Source organism: Myxine glutinosa, chromosome 1 (assembly GCF_964187855.1).
Source record: "Myxine glutinosa chromosome 1, kmMyxGlut1.1, whole genome shotgun sequence".
NCBI lineage: Eukaryota > Metazoa > Chordata > Myxini > Myxiniformes > Myxinidae > Myxine > Myxine glutinosa.
In genome coordinates this window covers 58,653,226-58,672,997 of record NC_136261.1, presented here as the reverse complement: position 1 = coordinate 58,672,997, position 19,772 = coordinate 58,653,226, and the positions used below count along the sequence as shown (strand labels likewise).

At 44.4% G+C, this 19,772-nt stretch overlaps 1 protein-coding gene across 2 annotated transcripts in view; it reads left to right on the top strand.

The window, feature by feature from the left end:
* The window catches only part of NRDC (nardilysin convertase), a 189,807-nt gene extending 171,795 nt beyond the window's left edge, over window positions 1–18,012 (top strand). For both annotated transcript variants that reach the window (XM_068111994.2, XM_078772235.1), the window contains exons 26-30: window positions 4,949–5,032; window positions 9,314–9,404; window positions 9,939–10,055; window positions 10,832–10,927; window positions 17,212–18,012. In XM_068111994.2, coding sequence (XP_067968095.2) covers window positions 4,949–5,032; window positions 9,314–9,404; window positions 9,939–10,055; window positions 10,832–10,927; window positions 17,212–17,415 — 592 coding nt within the window. In that variant the 3' untranslated portion in view covers window positions 17,416–18,012. The remainder of the gene's footprint in view (window positions 1–4,948; window positions 5,033–9,313; window positions 9,405–9,938; window positions 10,056–10,831; window positions 10,928–17,211) is intronic.
* The last annotated feature ends 1,760 nt before the right edge of the window (window positions 18,013–19,772 follow it).

The following is a 19,772-nucleotide window of genomic DNA, read 5'->3' as shown; positions in this document are numbered from 1 at the left end:
ATGCGGAGCACTATACTTGCAAAATCCGCCCCCCCCTCCCCAAGAAAAAAAAATTCCATTGATACAGCAAATTGTCCATTTCATGAAGATTAAAATTGACAATCTTGATCAAAGTTCGGGTCAATAGGATGAAAAGTGACGATTTTTCAGATGAAAAATGGTGATTTTGGAAGGTTGACCTTGAGTTGACCTTTGACCTCAAAAATAGTTGGTTTCCCTATTTAGTGACTCAATGTGCAAATGCTGTTTAATTTTCAAGCCAATTGGATGGAAATTGACGGTTTTTCAGATGAAAAGTGATGATTTTGGAAGTTTGACCTTGAGTTGACCTTTGACCTTTTGACCTCAAAAATAGTGTGTTTCCCAATTTAGTGACTCGATATGCAAATGCTGTTCAATTTTCAAGTCAATCGGTTGAGAATTGACGGCTTTTTAGATGAAAATGGATTATTTTAAAAATTTGACCTTGAGTTGACCTTTTGACCTCCAAATATGTTTCATTTCCCAATTTAGTGACTCCATATACAAATGCTAGAATTTTCAAGTCAATCGGATTTAAAATGGCAAGTTTAGAAATTTGACCTCCAGATGACCTTTGACCTTTGACCTCAAAATCAATACGCTTCTCAATTGGGACGACCTATACAACTTGGTAAAGTTTCGTGACGATCGGTTTGGAATTGTGACCTGTAGGCCGGTGACAAACAGACAAACAGACAGAACCACAAACGCAACCGACCAATATACTTGAAAAATCTTCGATTTTGCAAGCAATAATGAAATTTGGGCACAGGAGGGGAAACGTTTCTTTAAAGATAGCCGGAGTGAAGAAATTAATGCTCAGAATGAGCATGGGGAACAATTGGAAGGCAAAATTGATGGAATGGAACGAATGATTGGAAAGAAAGATTGAGGGAATAACACAAGACCTGGGGGAACAAATTGACAAAGTAGCAGGGGAAGAGATGGCATTGGGAATGGAAGAGTGTGAACCCCAAGCTGATACACTTTGGGCACAGGAGAGGACAGGTTTAAAAGTAAATGAGGCATGTTTATAGGTAAAGAGGGGAAACTGAAATTTAAATGGGGAATGTTTGGCTGGAAAGGACCTGGAAGGTTGTCGGGCTTGTGTGGATGTCACAATGCAACAACGGAGAGGAATTGGGATTTTTGCAGCACCAGGGCGGTGGTTCGGAGCAACAGGGGGGTAACAATATTGGAGGTCCGTGTAACGGAACCGGACGTGTGTATAGATAAAGACCTGTCACAATTGATTGATTGATGATAATGATGATGAGAATGAATTTGTACCGGAGCGGCCGAGCACCTTGGACAGTATCATCGGGGAGGAGATTGCTGGGAGGTGAGGTGAATCGGTCTGTGGAATATCCCCAGGATGAGATTCAAGTGACCAAGGGGACCTTCACCATGAACAACGATTTGGCACCAGAAGCTCTGAAACTGGATACCCAGCAGGGGGGGTGTTTTGGCCCCCAAGCTGGACTTGGACATAGAGGATTCGGGAAATAGAGCCTCGGAAAAACTGGTCCACATAGTGAATTTGGAGCAGTTGCAGGGAGGGGCGGAAGAACCTGAGGAAGGGTCTGTTATCTGCAGCTGCGGTTGTTGGGCACACGAGGCGAGAATTTTTAAAAGGAAATTTAAAATCAAATTTAAAGGGGAAATTAATTTGGCACAGCCTTGGAGGGAATTGGTCCCCAGGCTGTGGAATTCGGACCAAGAGAGGTCATTGGGGTCGGCCTCGTGGGAAATTGCCCCACTTGGAAATTGGGTTATGTCAGCCAGCTGAGGGGCTGTGCTGGCGAGAGTTGGACATGGGGTCCGACCATGGGTGTCATGGTACGACCATGGTACGATTGTGTCATGGTACGACCTGGGCCCCATGGGGGGTCTGGTGGAGTGTGGCATCCCTTGTCCATCGGGCCGCCGTCTGAGCGAGTGTCTCGGGCCGGCAGAGTCACCTGACCCCGGAGGGGTTAAGACCTCCAGGGGGGTGGAGGGGTGTGGGGTCCGAGGTGGTTTCTCACAGGCACTTGGTATGGTGTATCAGGACTACCACTAGGGGGAGGTGTTGTAGGTCGTGCTTGGTGGCGGTACCATGGACGGCCAACAAGGGCCTGATGTGGTGACCGCCCGGGCATGCGGCCTGACAGCTTCTCCCTGAGACTGTGGGACAGCCAGCATGTGATGACCTGCCATGCTGTGCTGGGCTATAGACACGGGTCGAACCGCAGGGACAGGGATGGATTATAGCCCACCGGACAACCATTGGAGCATCTGTGGAACGTGATGATGTGAGAATGATCTTCCACAGATGTTCCGTTGTGATTTGTGGACTCTCGGCTTGGGAAGAGAGCCATGGGATTGAATTGGGAATTTGGAGCGAGTCGAGCACACAGGGCAATATTTTCAGGTGTTTGTGTTTGTCAATGTGTATGTGCATTTGTATGTTATTCTTTCATGACCAAACTGTAGCACAAACACGTTGGTCTTGACACAAGTCCTTTTTGAGGCCAACAAAGGCTGCTATAAAGTGTGTACTGGGAGGTGGGGTCAGGCAGTGCTGCTTGTGCTGTCCTGCAGGCAAAAGGTGTAACATACAGTACTTTGTATAACAAAAGGCCAATAACCTCACAGGTTTACAATGTCCAACACGTCCCGAAACCACTGCCGGGAAAAGCTCACCTGGCAGGGCAGCGCTAGTTTTCCCTCTTGGCCTCTCCACCCTTACCCCTTCCCCTTCCTCCATCCCTCCCCCCCACACCTCCCCACCCCTCAGTGAAGTGCCGGGTAGCCCCTGATAGTTGTAATACTTCATCGAGGTACTCGCCACTCTATTGAAAAATGATGTGTTGTATGGGCTACCACCAGGTGGCATTTGTGGGCTACGTTTGCACATTATGTGTGGACAGACAGACAGACACAGAGAGACAAACAGACCCAAATGCAATACCCTCTTCTCTGGTGAGGGTAATAAAATCCCAAAGATCAATAAATTATAACAACAAAAATATTCAAGTAGATCATGTATGCATATGCATTTTACAAATATGGTGATGTACACGTGCAAATAGTGTACGTGTATGTGATTTCAACTTTTTTTTTTTCCAGTCTATCACTTTTCCTTGCCTGGGAGAGGGGTGGAGCTTGGCCTTTGCCAGCGGGGTGTCATTCCCTCAACTGGGAGAGGGGTGGAGTTTGCACTGCACATAAATAAGAGCTCATACTCCTCACTCATTGTTAATTTTAATTTTAATCATTTATCTGCTTGCAGAATGTAAGCATACTCGACTAGTATTGTAATACAGCTATTCCTATATGCTTGAATTGTATATGCAGAAAAAAAAACAAGGCCAAGAAAAATAATGTTTCTAGTGAGGAAAATTTCCACAAAAATTGAAGTTAACCAGGAAAGTTACTTTCACAGAATGGCCGTTTGATATGAAACAGCCATTTGCAATGTACGTTACAAAGGACTTGGACACATAACATGACATGTACCATACTCTTTACACAACGGAGCATTGGTGCTGCCAAAGCAGTTTCTTGGCACAGGTTATACTGGGTGGTTTGCCATTGCCTTCTCAGGGCAGGAATTTATAATTTGTTAATGGTGCCGGTATAACTCGCCTACTCTCTGCGAAGGACACCGTGGGATCATTAGCCTCCACAAACTACTGCTGGCAGACAGAACGTCCAGTTTAACGTCCATCTGAAGGATGGCACATATCTTGATGCCTCATCCTACTTACCTACTTCGTACTTACCACTTACCAGGTGGCTTGATGCCTCATCCTCATCAGACAGCTAGCTGAGGCAAGTAAATTGGACACAGGAGCCTATTTAGACCATTGTCTGCTTTTAAAAACACCGATAGGTCACTCGCCTTTTGACGAGACCCTCCCACAGACATCACAATTACTAATCATGTACACATCACCCAACCATACCGAAGCTACATACCAGTCCTATCATTATCCACATACTCCTCTACCCCTAATACTTCTAGGTACATATCTAATTTTAATTTAACCCTATCTCCTGTTTCTGCTGCTGCTGGGACTTTTCCAGGAAGATTGTTCCAAGCATTAACTACTCTGAGTGAAAGACTCTCCTTTTACTACTTTCATGACTCTCTTCTTCTTTACTCATTTACGTTTGCAATAAAAAAAGGGAAATTTGATCATCTCTTTGAGTAAGAGATGCTTTGCTTAAAATGGATCAAGTGGGACAACTGAAGACCAACATGCGCCATTTTGAAAACAATGTGTCAAGGCTCAAACATTTTCTCTCCCTCGATCGTGTTTTGCTTCTTGCAGTATGGAATGGACTTATGCCGAATGGACTTACCGGATGCCGAAATACTGCAAGAATGTTTTTTTTCTTCCTTTTATTTTCAATCAATCAGAAGTAAATATTGGAGGTGTAGAATCTGTAAATTGGGTGATTCGCAAACGTAATACTTTCTGATTGTTCAACATTTGCGATGAACATTTTTGAGCATTCTTAACTTGCATGAGGTATGGGGAGGGCAATGTTGGAAGAAAAGAAAACCACGTTTTGTTTTGTTTTCTGAATTCGATTTTTTATGAATACAATGTTTACTTTTTGAGAATAAGAGGCCTGCCTCATTTCATATTTTAAGGAATATTGGGATACCCTTGATTGAGCAAGTTTCGCAGGCAAGCTAAGACCTGTGGTCTAACTGACATTCACAGTCATGGGAATAGTGCAAGGGACGGGTGTTGTCCTCGACTCGAATTTTATTCTGTTCACCAGGAATAAGCACAATTTGGCAAGCCAGATCGGTAGTAATAACATTACTGTCCAAGCCATGTTAGATATACTTTTGATCCTACGATGTTCCACTGGAAATCTTCAACAAGAAAGTGGATTCCGTCGCTTGTTTTTTCTGTTGTACTTGCAGATATGAAGCATGTCCTTGCAACCGGGATACAGCTGGGATTCTGGGCATTTCTATCACTGTGTGCACACAAGCCAACAAGTACAGGTGTGTTCCTTTGATTGTGGTTGCTGCTGTGCTTCCCACGTTCGTAGAGTGGCGACGGCCTATTGAAACGGGATGCAGTGCGCCAACAGGGTATCCGCAGGTGGTGTAGGTTTCTGGTGGCATATTAGCACGTGGTGCAGGGTACTTGCAGCATATTGGTACACGGTGTCAGCAAGGCTCTGCATTGTTAAATACTGCAAGGGTCTGCATTGTTAAATACTGCAAGGCTCTGCATTGTTAAATACTGCAAGGCTCTGCATTGTTAAATACTGCAAGGCTCTGCATTGTTAAATACTGCAAGGCTCTGCATTGTGAAATACTGCAAGGCTTTGCATTGTTAAATACTGCAAGGCTCTGCATTGTTAAATACTGCAAGGCTCTGCATTGTTAAATATTGCAAGGCACTGCATTGTTAGTCTTGCCCCGAAGAGGTTTGTGTGTGTCCACATCTATATATTTTCGCTTTAAAGATTTTCTTTTTTCTGCAACTGCAGAATCTTGTGCTCAATCGCAGAATCAGAACCGCAGAATTTATCTCGTCTCCCGCTCCCTTAATCATATGTTTTATGTGTCAGTTTCTCTTTTTGTGATGAATGTTAGCTCTTACATGAGCCTCGATCTTGTATACAAAAAAAAAATAACGCTTTTCCAATCGATGCAAAACTTTTAACATAGGAGCGACTCCCCATGGAGAATGATTTAATGATAATAATAATAATAATAATGCATTTATTTTATATAGCGCTTTTCAGGAAGCCCAAAGACGCTTTGACAGAGTGCAAAACATAATGCATAGCAAAACATAAAAACAATTGCAAAAAAGACAAGAATCAATAGGGAAATATTCAAAGCAAAAAGGAGGGAGAAAGAGAAGAGATAGTCAGGGGTTAAATGCTGTGGGTTAAATGTTGAATGCAGTGTTGAACAGGTGGGTCTTGAGTGATGTTTTGAATGTGGTGAGTGAGGAGGAGTCTCTGATGGTGTGAGGTAGTGAGTTCCAGAGGGTGGGAGCAGCGATGGAGAAGGCCCTGTCCCCCCAGGATCTGGATTTGGTCCAGATTGGGAGGGGGGGGGGGGGGGGGGTCAGGAGGTTGGTACCAGCAGAGCGGAGGTTGCGGGTGGGAGTGTGTCTGGAGAGGAGGTCAGCCAGGTAGGATGGGGCCAGGTTATGGAGGGCTTTGTAGGTCAAGAGGAGGATTTTGTACTGGATTCTCTGGGAGATGGGGAGCCAGTGAAGCTTGTAAAGGACAGGGGTGATGTGGTCACGGGTCCGGGAATGGGTGAGTAGACGGGCAGCGGAGTTCTGAATGTATTGGAGTTTATTGGTGATTGTTGAGGGTGAACCATAGAGGAGGCTATTGCAGTAGTCCAGACGGGATGTGATGAAGGCGTGGATGAGGGTTTCTGCAGCCATGGAGGAGAGGGATGGACGGAGACGGGCGATGTTTTTCAGGTGAAAGAAGGCTGTCTTTGTGATCTGTTTAGTGTATTTGTCGAAGGAGAGGGTTTGGTCAAAGATGATGCCAAGATTCCGGATGTGAGGGGAGGTGGATACTGGGATACCGTCGATGTTGAGGGCAAAGTTATTGGTGGATTTTATGAGCGTTTTGGGGCCAATGATGATTATTTCAGATTTATCATAGTTAAGTTTGAGGAAGTTGATTTGAAGCCAGGATTTTATTTCAGTGATGCAGTTTGTCAGGATAGAGTGGGTGGCAGTGGAGATGGACTTGGTGAAGATGAAAAGCTGGATGTCATCGGCGAAGCAGTGGAATTTGAGACCATGACGGCGGATTAAGTGACCGAGGGGGGACAGGTAAAGGATGAAGAGGAGGGGGCCAAGAACTGAACCCTGGGGGGACACCTTGGGGGAGGGGAGTAGTGGGGGATTTGCAGTTATTGATGGAGATGAACTGGCGTCTGTCAGAGAGGTATGATTTAATCCAAGAGAGGGCAGTGCCGGTAACGTTAAAGGTGGTTTCAAGTCGGGTGAGGAGGATGGTGTGATCGATGGTGTCAAAGGCGGCGCTGAGGTCGAGGAGGATGAGAATGTTGAGGTTGCCAGCGTCAGAGGAGAGGAGAAGGTCGTTGGTGATTTTGAGGAGAGCAGTTTCAGTACTGTGGTTGGAGCGGAATCCGGATTGGAATGTTTCATACAGGTTATTGGCAGAGAGGTGATGTTTGAGTTGAGTGGCTACAGCGCGTTCCAAAACTTTCGACAGAAAGGGTAGGTTGGAGATGGGTCTGAAGTTGTTTAGGGTGTCAGGGTTTAGTCCAGGTTTTTTCAGAATGGGGGTAACAGCAGCAATTTTGAGGGATGGTGGGACGATACCTGTAGACAGGGAGGAGTTTATTGTTGCAATGATAAGTGGAGAGAGAGCAGGAAGGGAGGCCTTGACAAAGCTGGAGGGGATGGGGTCAAGAGTGCAGGTGGCAGTTTTCATTCCTATGAGGAGATCAGAGAGGTCAGTAGGGGAGACTGGGGAGAATTGAGACAGGGGATGGCAGGATAAGGGGGGGCGGGTGGTTTGAGGGGGAGCGGGTGTGGCGGTGGTCAAGCTGTTGTAGATGTTTTCAATTTTGCGTTGGAAGAATGAAAGGAAGGAGATGCAGTTGTCTACTGTGAATGACTGGGTGGTGGTGTTCAGGGGGCTGAGGAGTTTGTTTATTGTAGAGAAGAGTGCTTTTGGGTTTCCAGAGCCAGAGTGGATAATTTGAGAGTAGTAGGTGGAGCGGGCGCGGGAGAGGGCATCTTTATAGTGTTGTAGGTGGTCCTTGTAGGCCTGGGAGTGAACTGTGAGACCTGTTTTATTGCGGAGTCTTTCAAGTTGGCGAGCACGAGTTTTCATCAGGCGGAGTTCAGGGGTAAACCAGGGAGCAGAATGGGTGAAAGAAACTGTTTTGGTTTTTATAGGCGCAAGTTGGTCAAGGCAGGAGGAGAGAGTGTGGTTGTAGTAGTCAGTGAGGTCAGAAGGGGTGTGGATGAGTGAGGTCAACGAAGGGAGAAGTGGACATTTTTTCAGAGGGTGGATGAGAATGAGGTAGGTGAAAGAGCGTTTAGCTTACGGAAGCTGATAGTGCGATAATGCCTTGGTGCTGGGGTGGGGATGTTGATGGTCATAGTGATGGCTAAGTGGTCAGAGAGGGTGAGGTCGGAGCCAGAGAGATGGTGCAAAATAAGTCCAGTAGAGCAGACAAGGTCCAAAATGTGACCACGGTTATGGGTAGGAAAGTTGACATGTTGAGTGAGGTTAAAGCAGGTGAGTAAATCAGTGAAGTCAGTGGTTATCGTGGAGTCAGTGGAGTCCATGTGGATATTGAAATCACCAAGGAGGAGGATTGAGGGGGAGAGGGAACATAGCTGGGTCAGAAAGTAAGAGAAGTCAGACAGGAATGATGGGTGTGGTTTGGGAGGGCGGTAGACAACAGCCATGACTGACTGTGTGTGACCAGAGAGTTTAAAAGCCAGGTGTTCAAATGATGGAGCAGATGCGATGGAGATGAGGCTGGTCCTGATGTCTTGTCGGTGATTAACGGCAATTCCACCACCTCGGCCCTCCGAGCGTGGTTTATTGATGTAAGAATATCCATTGGGTGTGGTGAGGTTGAGTGCGAAGTAGTCCAGAGGTTGTTGCCAGGTTTCAGTGAGACAGAGAAAGTCCAGTTTATTTTCCAGGATGTAGTCGTTCAGGATGAGGCATGTGTTGTTGAGGGACCGGGTATTGAACAGGGTGAGCTTGATGTTGTTTTGTACGGCGGGTTTGAATTCAGGTGATAAGAACTCAGTAACTTTTCGTGGCTGGAAGTGGTTTTACGCGTGACGCGTGGAAGATGGTTTTAGAAATGTCATGTGCACGGCTGGTGGGAGATGGGTTTTTTTACACCCACAAAAAACCACGAATATGCGAAGCACAGGGCTGCGAATGTAGAAGCAGGTCACAATTTGTCAACCGCGAATACGCGAGGTCTGCTAATGCTGGGACTGCAAATGTTGAGGTCCGATAAAATGATAACTTTGATGTCATAGGTCACATGGTATGGCAGCCATGTTGGAATACAGGGGAAAAAATTTGAACATGTCCGAAACCACTCAACGGCATATTTACATGAGCATGGACATGAGTGGTGCCAGCTTATTAGCATGCAGTGAACAGTGGAGGTGGCGTATTGGCACATGGTTCTGCGTGCCAGCGGAGTGGGGACATGCGGTGAATTGTGGCTGTGTTTGATTAACTGCAAGCTATTGCGAATAATTTGTGATATGCTTTGTTGTGTGTGCAGTTCTGTCACTGTCGAGGCAAAGATGACTGAGTTCTTGGACAAATTTGCAGGCATTTTGCACACACTCAGTGACGAGGATTTTCAAACCCAGGTTTGAAGAAAATGTGTATATATTTATATATTCATGCCATTCTCTCTCTCTCTCTCTCTCTCTCTCTCTCTCACTCACTCTCACTCTCACTCTCACTCTCACTCTCTCTCTCTTTCTCTTTCTCTTTCTCTTTCTCTCTCTGTCTCTGTCTCTCTTTCTCTCTCTCTCTGGCTTTCTTTCTTACTTTCTTTGCTCCTTATGCACAGCCACATATTTTAAGTTACAAACTCCAAACTCGGGGTACAAATACAACATTGTGTTGGGGTAATTTAGGCTATGTGGCCACGGCCTCACGCGGGGGTGTGGTGGGCCGGGGGGAGGGTCTGAGAGGGTGGTGGTACAAAGCATGATGAATACTCATATCAATAACTGAATCTTCAACAAAATAACCTGTAGGAAGTTTCTGTTGCTGACATGAGTATTCATGAAAGCCATTTAAGTTTAAATTTTTTATTTTTAATGGCTTTCCCTGCCTTCTTTCTCCCACTGACGTGTCATTGACCTCCTCGCCCTATTTTTGCTACTTGATCCCAGATCTCATCTCTGGTTCAGCTGAAGCAGATGCCAGATGTGCATCTCGGGGAAGAGTTTGAGAGGAATTGGAGTGAAATCAGCACACAACGGTACCTGTTTGACCGACTGAAGCAAGAGGTTAGTTTGTTTGGTTTCATCGTTACATCGTCATTCGAAGGGAATCTAACCATCACTGTGTTAAACTTGAGTCCTTGCCACATGCTGTCGAAAGATTTACAATGTGCAGGTACTGTCGGACCTCAACATTTGCAGTCCCAGCATTAGCAGACCTCGCGTATTCGCGGTTGACAAATTGTGACCTGCTTCTACATTCGCGGCCCTGTGCTTCGCATATTCGTGGTTTTTTGTGGGTGTAAAAAAACCCATCTCCCACCAGCCGTGCACATGACATTTCTAAAACCATCTTCCACGCGTCATGCGTAAAACCACTTCCAGCCACGAAAAACCATTTCCCACCAGCTGTGCACTTAATAGTTCTAAAAGCATCTTCCACGCGTCAAGTCATGCATAAAGCAGCTGTATGTGCTCATAAACTACCCCCCACCACACAGTTCGACATTCTTTTTGCGGCCATATTCACAGTTTTTCGCGGGTATATTTGCGTTTTTTCTGGCTTGCTTTGACATTCACGGCCTGTGCTTCGTGTATTCGCGGTTTTTCACTGGATTTTTATATTTACCCTAAATAACTATATAATTGCCAGGAACCTATCCCTCTTTTCCCATTGAAACAATGCCCCCACATTTGCGGATTCGACATTCGCAGCATTTCCCCGCGAATGTACACATGGAACATATTCCCCGCGAATGTCAGGTTCGGTCCTACAGTATCAGCAGCTTTTTGTTAATAGTTACATTGGTAATGTTTTTGTGTTTGATGGTGTTGTATTTCAGGTTCAAATCCTGCAAACCCTGCAGAAGGATGATGTTGTTTCTTGGTTTAACTCCTTATGCACCTCGGAAGGTCAAAACAAGATACTCAGCATTCATGTATGTTCTTTCCTTGTTTCATTTATTTTCTGTCCCTCTGCTGTTTTATTTTGCTGTTCTTCCATGCTGTTTCTTTTGGGTTTTTTAATGATTCCTCATTTCATAACATTAATTGCTAACACACATAACATTAATTAATAAGCCCCTGGAAAAATACCATAAACAGAAAAGCCTCATCGTATTATTATATACTAGCCGAAAGCACCCGGCGTTGCCCGGGTTCTTTTTGAATGAATTTACTACTATAATTCAGCTTTTACTCACGGCCTTAGAAGATTGACTATTATAATTCAGCTCAGCTTTTAATTGCGAAATGGGCCCAGCCCAGCCGATGCGGCCTCGACCGGCCTCGCCACCTAGCCTATAACCTTCCCGGGGCCCGTCCTGAGATTTTTGGTTCTTTTTGAATGAATTTACTACTATAATTCAGCTTTTACTCGTGGCCGTAGAAGATTGACTACTATAATTCAGCTCAGCTTTTAATTGCGAAATGGGCCCAGCCCGGCCGAGGTGGGCCTCGACCGGCCTCGCCACCTAGCCTATAACCTTCCCGGGGCCCATTCCGACATTTTTGGTTCTTTTTGAATGAATTTACTACTATAATTCAGCTTTTAATTGCGAAATGGGCCCAGCCCGGCCGAGGTGGGCCTCGACCGGCCTCGCCACCTAGCCTAAAACCTTGCCGGGGCCCGTCCCGACATTTTTTGTATTAGAGGTTTCCTCCTATATTTCACCGGTTCAGGAGATTAGCTTGCGCAGACAAACAAACAAACAAACAAACAAACAAAGAAAAACTTTCTTTTATATATATAGATAAGAATAGAAGATCAGACACCCTCCTCCCAGAGAAGCAAAGTTCGCTGCAACATTATTCACTGTTGCTCAGCATACTAACAGGGCGTGAAGACTGCATGATGTGAACAGCCAGCCCAGCGTCGGTAATGTGAGTGCAGTCGCACTCCCCCCCCCTGGGGAAGCAAAGTTGGCATTCTTAGCAATGTGGACGGCGACAGGAAAATCGAACAGTGGTTTGCACAATGGGATGACAACCTGTGTCCGACCAGGGGCGAAGGGAGGATGAGTGAGGTTGGGGGCCATCGGTGAAAAAGTCTTTAGGTCCATAAGGTTGGACCCCCCTTGATGCCTTTTAGTGGCCTCAAAGTGGATGTCAAGGCCAATGTGTGTTAACTTATAACCTTGCACAGATTCTGAAGTACCTACATCCAAAGTTTTGGGTCCTCTAGGTACTACAGTTTGCCATGAAAGAATAACATACAAACACACGAAAGTATGTGCACACGAAAAACACACAAAAACACATACAAACACACAATAAACGAGGGAAAGGAATGCGCAGAAAGGTATCTGGTGACACCAAGCTGCCAACAAACTGGAATGACTTCCTCCGTGATCCTATCAACAAGAAAGAACTGTTTGAATTTCTTTCCTCAAAGGTGGCAGAGTTCAACTGTCCCGCAGGCAGTTCGGTATACATCACAGCTGGAGAGAATGTTATATGCATTGGAACTGAAATCGAAATGTCCATGTGCAATCAGGAGGAGGCCGACACGAGGATCGTGGTTCACGTGAAGCATGCATTGGAGAATGGTTCAAAAATTGTCCAAGTGCGCACCGTGGACACAGACATTGTTGTTGTTCTTACTGGCATGTTTCATGATCTTTCACATATTAACTCAGATGTAGACCTATGGGTAGCCTACGGTGTGGGAAAGAACTACACACATTACAGTATCAATGCCATCTGTGCACGCCTCGGTGAACCTAAATCAAGGTCCCTACCCATGTTCCACGCCTTCTCAGGATGTGATACCACGTCAGCATTTCGAGGGAAGGGAAATAAATCATTCTGGCAAGCATGGCATGTATATGATGCAATCACAAATGTTTTCGTACACCTGGCCACACATCCATTTGAGCATGTTGATTTGGAATCTGAAACATTTAAGAAGATCGAGCGACTAGTTATTATAGTGTATGACAAAACAAGCAATTTGACCAATGTAAACAGTGCACGTATGGAGCTCTTATCCCAGAAGAGTCAAGCTGTAGACAAAATTCCACCTACTCAGAATGCACTTCTGCAGCACACAAAGAGGGCAGTGTACCAGGCTGGCATCTGGGTTACCAGCATGTTAGCACAACAAAAACTTCCAAGTCCAGCTGGATATGCTTGGAAAAAAGTCACCGAATCTTGGGAACCTGTCTGGACAACAATTCCCGAAGCTTCTCGTGCTTGCAGAGAATTTATCAAATGCGGCTGCAAAAGAGATTGTACAGTGCAAATGTAGCAAGGCTAATCTCCCTTGTACATCTCTTTGCCGGTGTAAATGTTCTAACAGATCATAAGGTCAGTCACAGCAAAAATACTGGTCTGATGCCACATTTGAATGAATATCATATCATTATTTTAATTTTTTTTGGCGGCCATGTTGGATTTTGGACGCCATCTTGAAAATAAGTGACATTTGCAATGTACCTTTCCCTGAATCAGTTTCACTGACCTCAAAAACCCCTGATTTGATACCTCATCTGTCTATCTGTGACTTCTACAGCCAGAGATATATGATATTTCAGTTTTGCTGGCGGCATTTTGAATTTTGGCCGCCATCTTGGAAAATCTGAAACGGTCAGGATGGCTCCTAGGCTAAAATCAATTGATAGGTCCAAACGAAGCTCCATACCAAATTTGGGACTTTTGTCCGGCTGGTAACATTAAAGTTGCTAAGCCACCGCACTAGCAGGACAACGCTCGACCCCATGCTGCTCGCCTGACCACCAACTTCTTCCAGGAACAGGGTGTTGAAGTGATGCCTTGGATGCCTTATTCCCCTGACCTCAATCCCATTGAGCATTTATGGGATGAGCTTGGTCGACGTCTTGCATTGAGGAGATCAACGGCTGTCAATCGGCAAATGCTCATTCAAGGCTTGCAGGAAGAGTGGGACAGACTTCCCCAGTACCGCATCAGACGCCTGGTACAGAGCATGAGTCTGAGGTGTACAGCCTGCATCACAGCTCAGGGAGGACATACACTATATTGAGGACTGCTGTCATTCTGTCCTTGACTGTTAGGAGTGTTGTGACCATTCCTGTGTCATTTTGTTTTGACTGTATTCAGGTGCGTGCCTTTGTGTTGCAGTTCTGTGCCTTTTGTTGCACCACCTCTTGTGATGTTCATGCTTTTCGTTTTTTGTGATTGAGGCAACCTGTTGTTTATTGACTTGTGTTTAGTAAAGATAGCTGAACTTTACCTCTGTGTTCAAATATTTTTCATTTTTGCATGGAGGATTTCAATGAGTGTCCTAAAGATTTGATAAGTTTCTTTTGATGTTGAGTATAGTTAAGGATAGGGGGGAGGCTTGTAGTTGTTGTAGGGTTTGTTTCTACAATCAGTGCACCCATTTTTAAATGGTACCATGGAGTCTTTTAGATCCCTATGAGTACTAAGCCACCAGTTAGGGTTTTTAGCTCACCTGGAACGTAGTTCTGGGGAGCTTATGCGATGGCACATCGTCCGTCAGTCCGTAAACACTTGCAACTTCTTCTCTGAAACCGCTGATGGGATTGTGACTAAACTTGGCACAAATGACACTTGGTATGTTGGGACTAAAATTTGTTCACGGCATAAAAAAAAAGTGGGGTTTAAGGGGGTCTACCGGTGCTCAAAGTGGATCCAGGTTTGACCCCCCAAAATAGGAATTAGATTTTTCCTCTGAAACTACACACACTATTGCAATGAAACTTCACCACAACCTTCATCACCCGTGATGTACCAATGTTTGTTAAAGGCATTAGAAAAATTGGGGTCTGAGGAGGTATACGGGGTTGGGGGAGGTTGCCCCCAAAATAGGTATTTTTTTCCTTTGTTTGTTTAAAGTATTATGATTATGTTAGTATGATTCTACATGCTGCCCTGTCTTCTAGCAACCATTGAAATTGGTTTAAAATACCTTTAGTCAGTGCAGTATACTGTTTATTCTACCAGGGGTATTGCCCCTATTTTTTTCCACCACTCTCAATTTCCGAGCTTTATTTCGGATCCAGCTTGGAATTTTGAATTAAATTTTGTATCAATAATGGGAATTGCAAGTATGCCGGGTTGACATGATTTTTTTGTCCTTGATATAATTTTTAAAGGTCATGACCTCATTATAGACTTTTAACATTTTTCCATCATAACTCGACTATGGTGTGTCCGATCGGAACAAAATTTCCCTCTCTAGATAGCTGAGAGCAAGGCACATTTACCGTTTATTTACATCATTCATTACCCTTCCCTTTATTTACCCTTCCGAGTCAGAGGTCAAGGTCAATTGGCGGTCTGACTAAAATAACATGGTCAAGGTCAAATTGCAGTCTGAAAAAAGTGCTTTTTGTCATCCTTCAATTTTGCCAATTTACAATCTCAAAGACCGCATGGCCTTCCAATGTGTTCTTGCATTATGATAGTGGACCTGCACTGAAGTTGTGTACCTGATATTTGATTGGTGTCCTTGACCTACTTTTTTTTTGGATTGTGACCTAGTTAACAAAAACATCATTGCTTCAATAATATTCCTCCGATTTTCATTATGTTGAGATTTTTGGATAGATTGTAAATTGGGGCATATTTCCTAAATGTTGAAGGTCAATGGTTTGAAAGACATATGGCCATCATTGGATCGTGGGCCAAGCGTAAGTCTTGGACAACCGCTAAGTGTAAGTTGGCCGGGGTAGGCCTACTTACCCTTGTCGGTTGCTTTATGATCACTGATATCTAGTTACCCCACCACCTGAGGTGGACGGTATGTTTTCATGTCTGTCTGACTTTGTTTATCTGTGAGTTAGGGACGGTTTATCTGTGTTATCTCAAAAAGTTAGGGGTGCATTTGGATGACATTTGGTGGACACATTGGGGGTGTGACACAGACAAATTGATTAGATTTTGATAAAGATCCAGTTACGCGATTTTTTTTTAAATAACCACGTGATTCTTCACCTTTGAGAGTTGGGTCATAAGCGATATATAGCACGATGCCTCAAACAGTTAAGGACAGATTAGGATGAAACTTGGTGGATGAGTTGGTTAGGTGACAAGAACAAGCTGATTAGATTAAGCATCAAGACTGCATGCCAATCCGGCCTATCAGTGGGCTACAAAACATAAACTGTTCAGCCTGGCGGAGGTATGCGCCTTACCGAGTGCATTTCTTATTACCACTGCCACCGAAGTTGTATGGAGGTTATGTTTTCACCCCTGTTTGTCTGTCTGTCTGTCTGTCTGTTTGTGAACAGGATATCTCAAAAAGTTTGACTGATTCACGGAATTTTTTGGAAATGTTGGGTATGTGACAAGGGCGATCTAATTAGATTTTGGTGAAGGTCCGAATCCGAATCCGAGAATTTTAAAGTGATTCTTCACCATTGAGAGATAGGGCAAAAAACGATATATAGCACGATATCTCAAAAAGTGGTGGAAGGATTCGGCCGAAACTTGATGGACGAGGATGAATCGATTCAAATTTGGTGAAGATACAGATTCAGATACGGGAATTTTAAAACTTAAGTGATTCTTCACGACTGAGTGATTGAGCCAAAAACGATAGAACAAAAACGAACAGGCATGATATTTCAAAAAGTTGTGGACAACTTTTGACAAAACTAGGTGGATGTGTTGGTTCGGAGACAAGAACAAGCCAATTCGATTTTGATTCAGGTCCAGATCCAGATCTGCCCTATCGGTGCGATACGGAACGTAAACTGTTCAGCCTGGCAGAGGTATGCTCTCTCCTGAGTACCGTTCTAGTTTTCCTTCTGTCTTTACTTGTCTCGAACTTCATAAATATTTTTTATCTTTACTCCTGCCTTTGGTTATTTATATCTTTCCTGGTATTCATTTATATGTTTATAGCTCTTTCAAGGTGTCATTTCGCTTTTTGAGGCCTTATTTGCAGAGGTTTACCAATGTACTGGGCTACTGATGAAGCCAGTAATGCAAAAGCAGCAATTTGCATGACTAGAGTTTATGTAACACGTGTTCACGCTCCACTCCCCCTCCCAAACTTCTCTCTGACACTCTTTTATCTTCCCCCCTCCCACAGCCCTCACCCCCACACTGTCTGTTTATTCATTCAATCTATCTGTCTGTCTTTCTGTCTCACTGCCTCTTTTTCCCTTGTCTCTCGTCCCTGTTCCTCTCTCTCCCTATCTCACTAATTTTGTCTGTGTTTGTCTCTCTAAATCTCCGTCTACATCTTTTATAATTTGTATTTTTAAATTGTCAGGTACTGGGCAGTGGAAGTGCAGAGCCTGACACCAAGAACCTTCATTCCAAGGAAGCTACCACAATAACCACAACGGACAAAGTCTCAGCTCCAATTCCGCTGAGCTTCTTGCCTTCGTATTCGTCTGCAGTGACTGCCGTCACCGATTTGCCACAGTTCCATGCATCCCATACATGTTATCCCCCCCATAAGATTATAGCTTGATATTCAGGTGCACTAGCATGGACACGACAGCAATTGGAAGAAACATTTGGCTGTCAGCTGTTACCCCATAACTGCATAGTTTTACCTGTCGAGTGGCCTCCATCATCTGCAGGATCACCTGCCTATTGATAAGACTTTTGTGTCCTGAGCTGCTCTGGCCCTGAGAATTAAAATCGACTATTGGGTTGATATTACATTTATTGTATTTGTTTATTTGTATAAACAATGGAGATGGACGAGAGAGTCTCAAGAAATATGGAAACGTGTGCCTGGCTGTCTGCAATGGCTCATTCTATGTTGCTCCTCCCAAGGGATTAATTGGTATTATTTCCTATTGCGCAATAGGTACTCTGGAGGTTGATGCTGTCTGTAGCCCTTGTTAGTCAGATGGTACTCAATGTTTGGCATTGTTAGAGCAAACCTTGGCTTGGGTAGAAATGCAATTGGGTAATTCAACTGGACATTGCGGGGCTCGGATGAAGCAGGCAGGGACCTTGTGCGTTCATTTTAATCACATGTTGTAAGGCAATGAGTCGAACAGCAACAACACATGAGATTGCACATGTGAAATAAAAAGAAAGATTTATGGAGAAAGAATGTCAAAATTTGCCTTTTTAGACATGGAATAAGTAGATGGTTCCTTATGTGTAGTTTTTCCATGGTTTGTGAGGAATGGATATCTCTGATCATAGTTTGCCATGAAAATCTTCCAGGATGACAAACAATCTTGGATTTGGTATCTCTTGAGGCTTGTAACCCAGTTGTTAATTCACTTGGTATTCAGGTGTAATGGAAAATCTTCAGGCTTTCTTCCCAAATCCTTTATTCATCCTCTGTGAATTTCCTTTGTTTTCTTCACCCCTGAAATATCTATTTTACGTAATTTTTTTTCAAACATGGTCGAGGTCTGTTGAATAACTAGAGCAGAATTGAGTGGAACAAAATGGAAAGGGGGAAACACCAACAGCAGAGTAGAAGTAATGGTGAGATCAAGGGGGTGGGGAAGGAGGACACATGGGGGTGAAGAAGCTGAAGGAAACAGAGCAAGAAGAGGAAGGTAAAAGAGAGGATGAAACAGAAAAGAGGTGAGGGAGAGGGGAGAAAAAATCACGACAACCTGTAAAAGGGAGGCACTTGGGAATGGGGCCATTTGTGGTAGAAGAGATCATGAGTATGGATGGGGGTGACCTGAAGTCATGGTGAATAGCAGTCTTGAAGCCCTGGAGGGAAGAATGGGACTGAACAGACTGGGGAAGCTGGTTCCACATGCGAGAGAAGAGTGGAGCAAATAAGTAGAGGTGAGCAGTGAGGTTTGGATTATGGGAGTTTAAGAAGAGGAAGGTTACTGGCAGAACATGTGCGCCCTGCAGAAACCTGGGAGGGACAATGCAGAGTGTGCAAGGCCAAAAAGGAGGTGGTAGAATACAGAGAAGCCGCCAACTTGTCTGTGATGTGAGAGTAACAGGCCTAGTCACTCAGCTTCGTCGTGAAAGATCCAAATGATTTTGAGGGCCTCGCTTTCCATGGACCAAGAAGGGCATGGTGTGAGGCAGGGGCACCAGGCAAAAGCAGAGAGCACTACTCCATCTGTGAATGAAGGCTTTGTAGGTTGTCAAAAGATTGGTCAAGGAAAAACCTTGCATGACGAAGGATGCCCAGTCGGCAGCTGGCTTTGGAGGCCATCTTGAAAATGTAGTCTGCCTTCGCGCGAAAGGTCTGTTGAATAACTAGAGCAGAATTGAGTGGAACAAAATGGAAAGGGGGAAACACCAAAATATCATGGCAGATGATCCACTTGGAAAGATCATGGCAGATGTTGAAACCCAAATGAATGAGTGGCTTAACCTTTCCAAGTGGTTTGTTTAGGAAGTAGATTGGAGGGTTTGCCAGACGATCCTTTTGGAGAGACAGGGTGAGTGTGTGGGATTTGTCAGGGGCTGAAAGACATATTTAAGCATTGGACCAGCTCATGATTCTATCAAGGTCCACAGAGAAGGAAGAGGCTGCTGCCTTCCTGTCTACATGATGAGAAATGATACGGCAGAGGGTGGAATCATTAGCAATGCGATGGGCAGGATTTTCCAGGGAATCAGAAAGATCATTGATGAAGAGTAAGTATCTCCATTCTTGAGGTTTTTGTTTTTTCAAACTTCTTCCATGAGCTTTGTGTATTGTTCAAAAAGGTTCACAAATTTGTATGATTGTCATCACCAAACAGCAATGATGGCTTTATTCGTTATTTATTTTTGCGTGTTTTTTTCTGTAATCCATCGCTGCTAGATTAATCAACTTTGAAATTTGGACATGACCACCCTCAATTGTTGTACACCGCTCCTTTCCTATGCCATCTCCAGGCA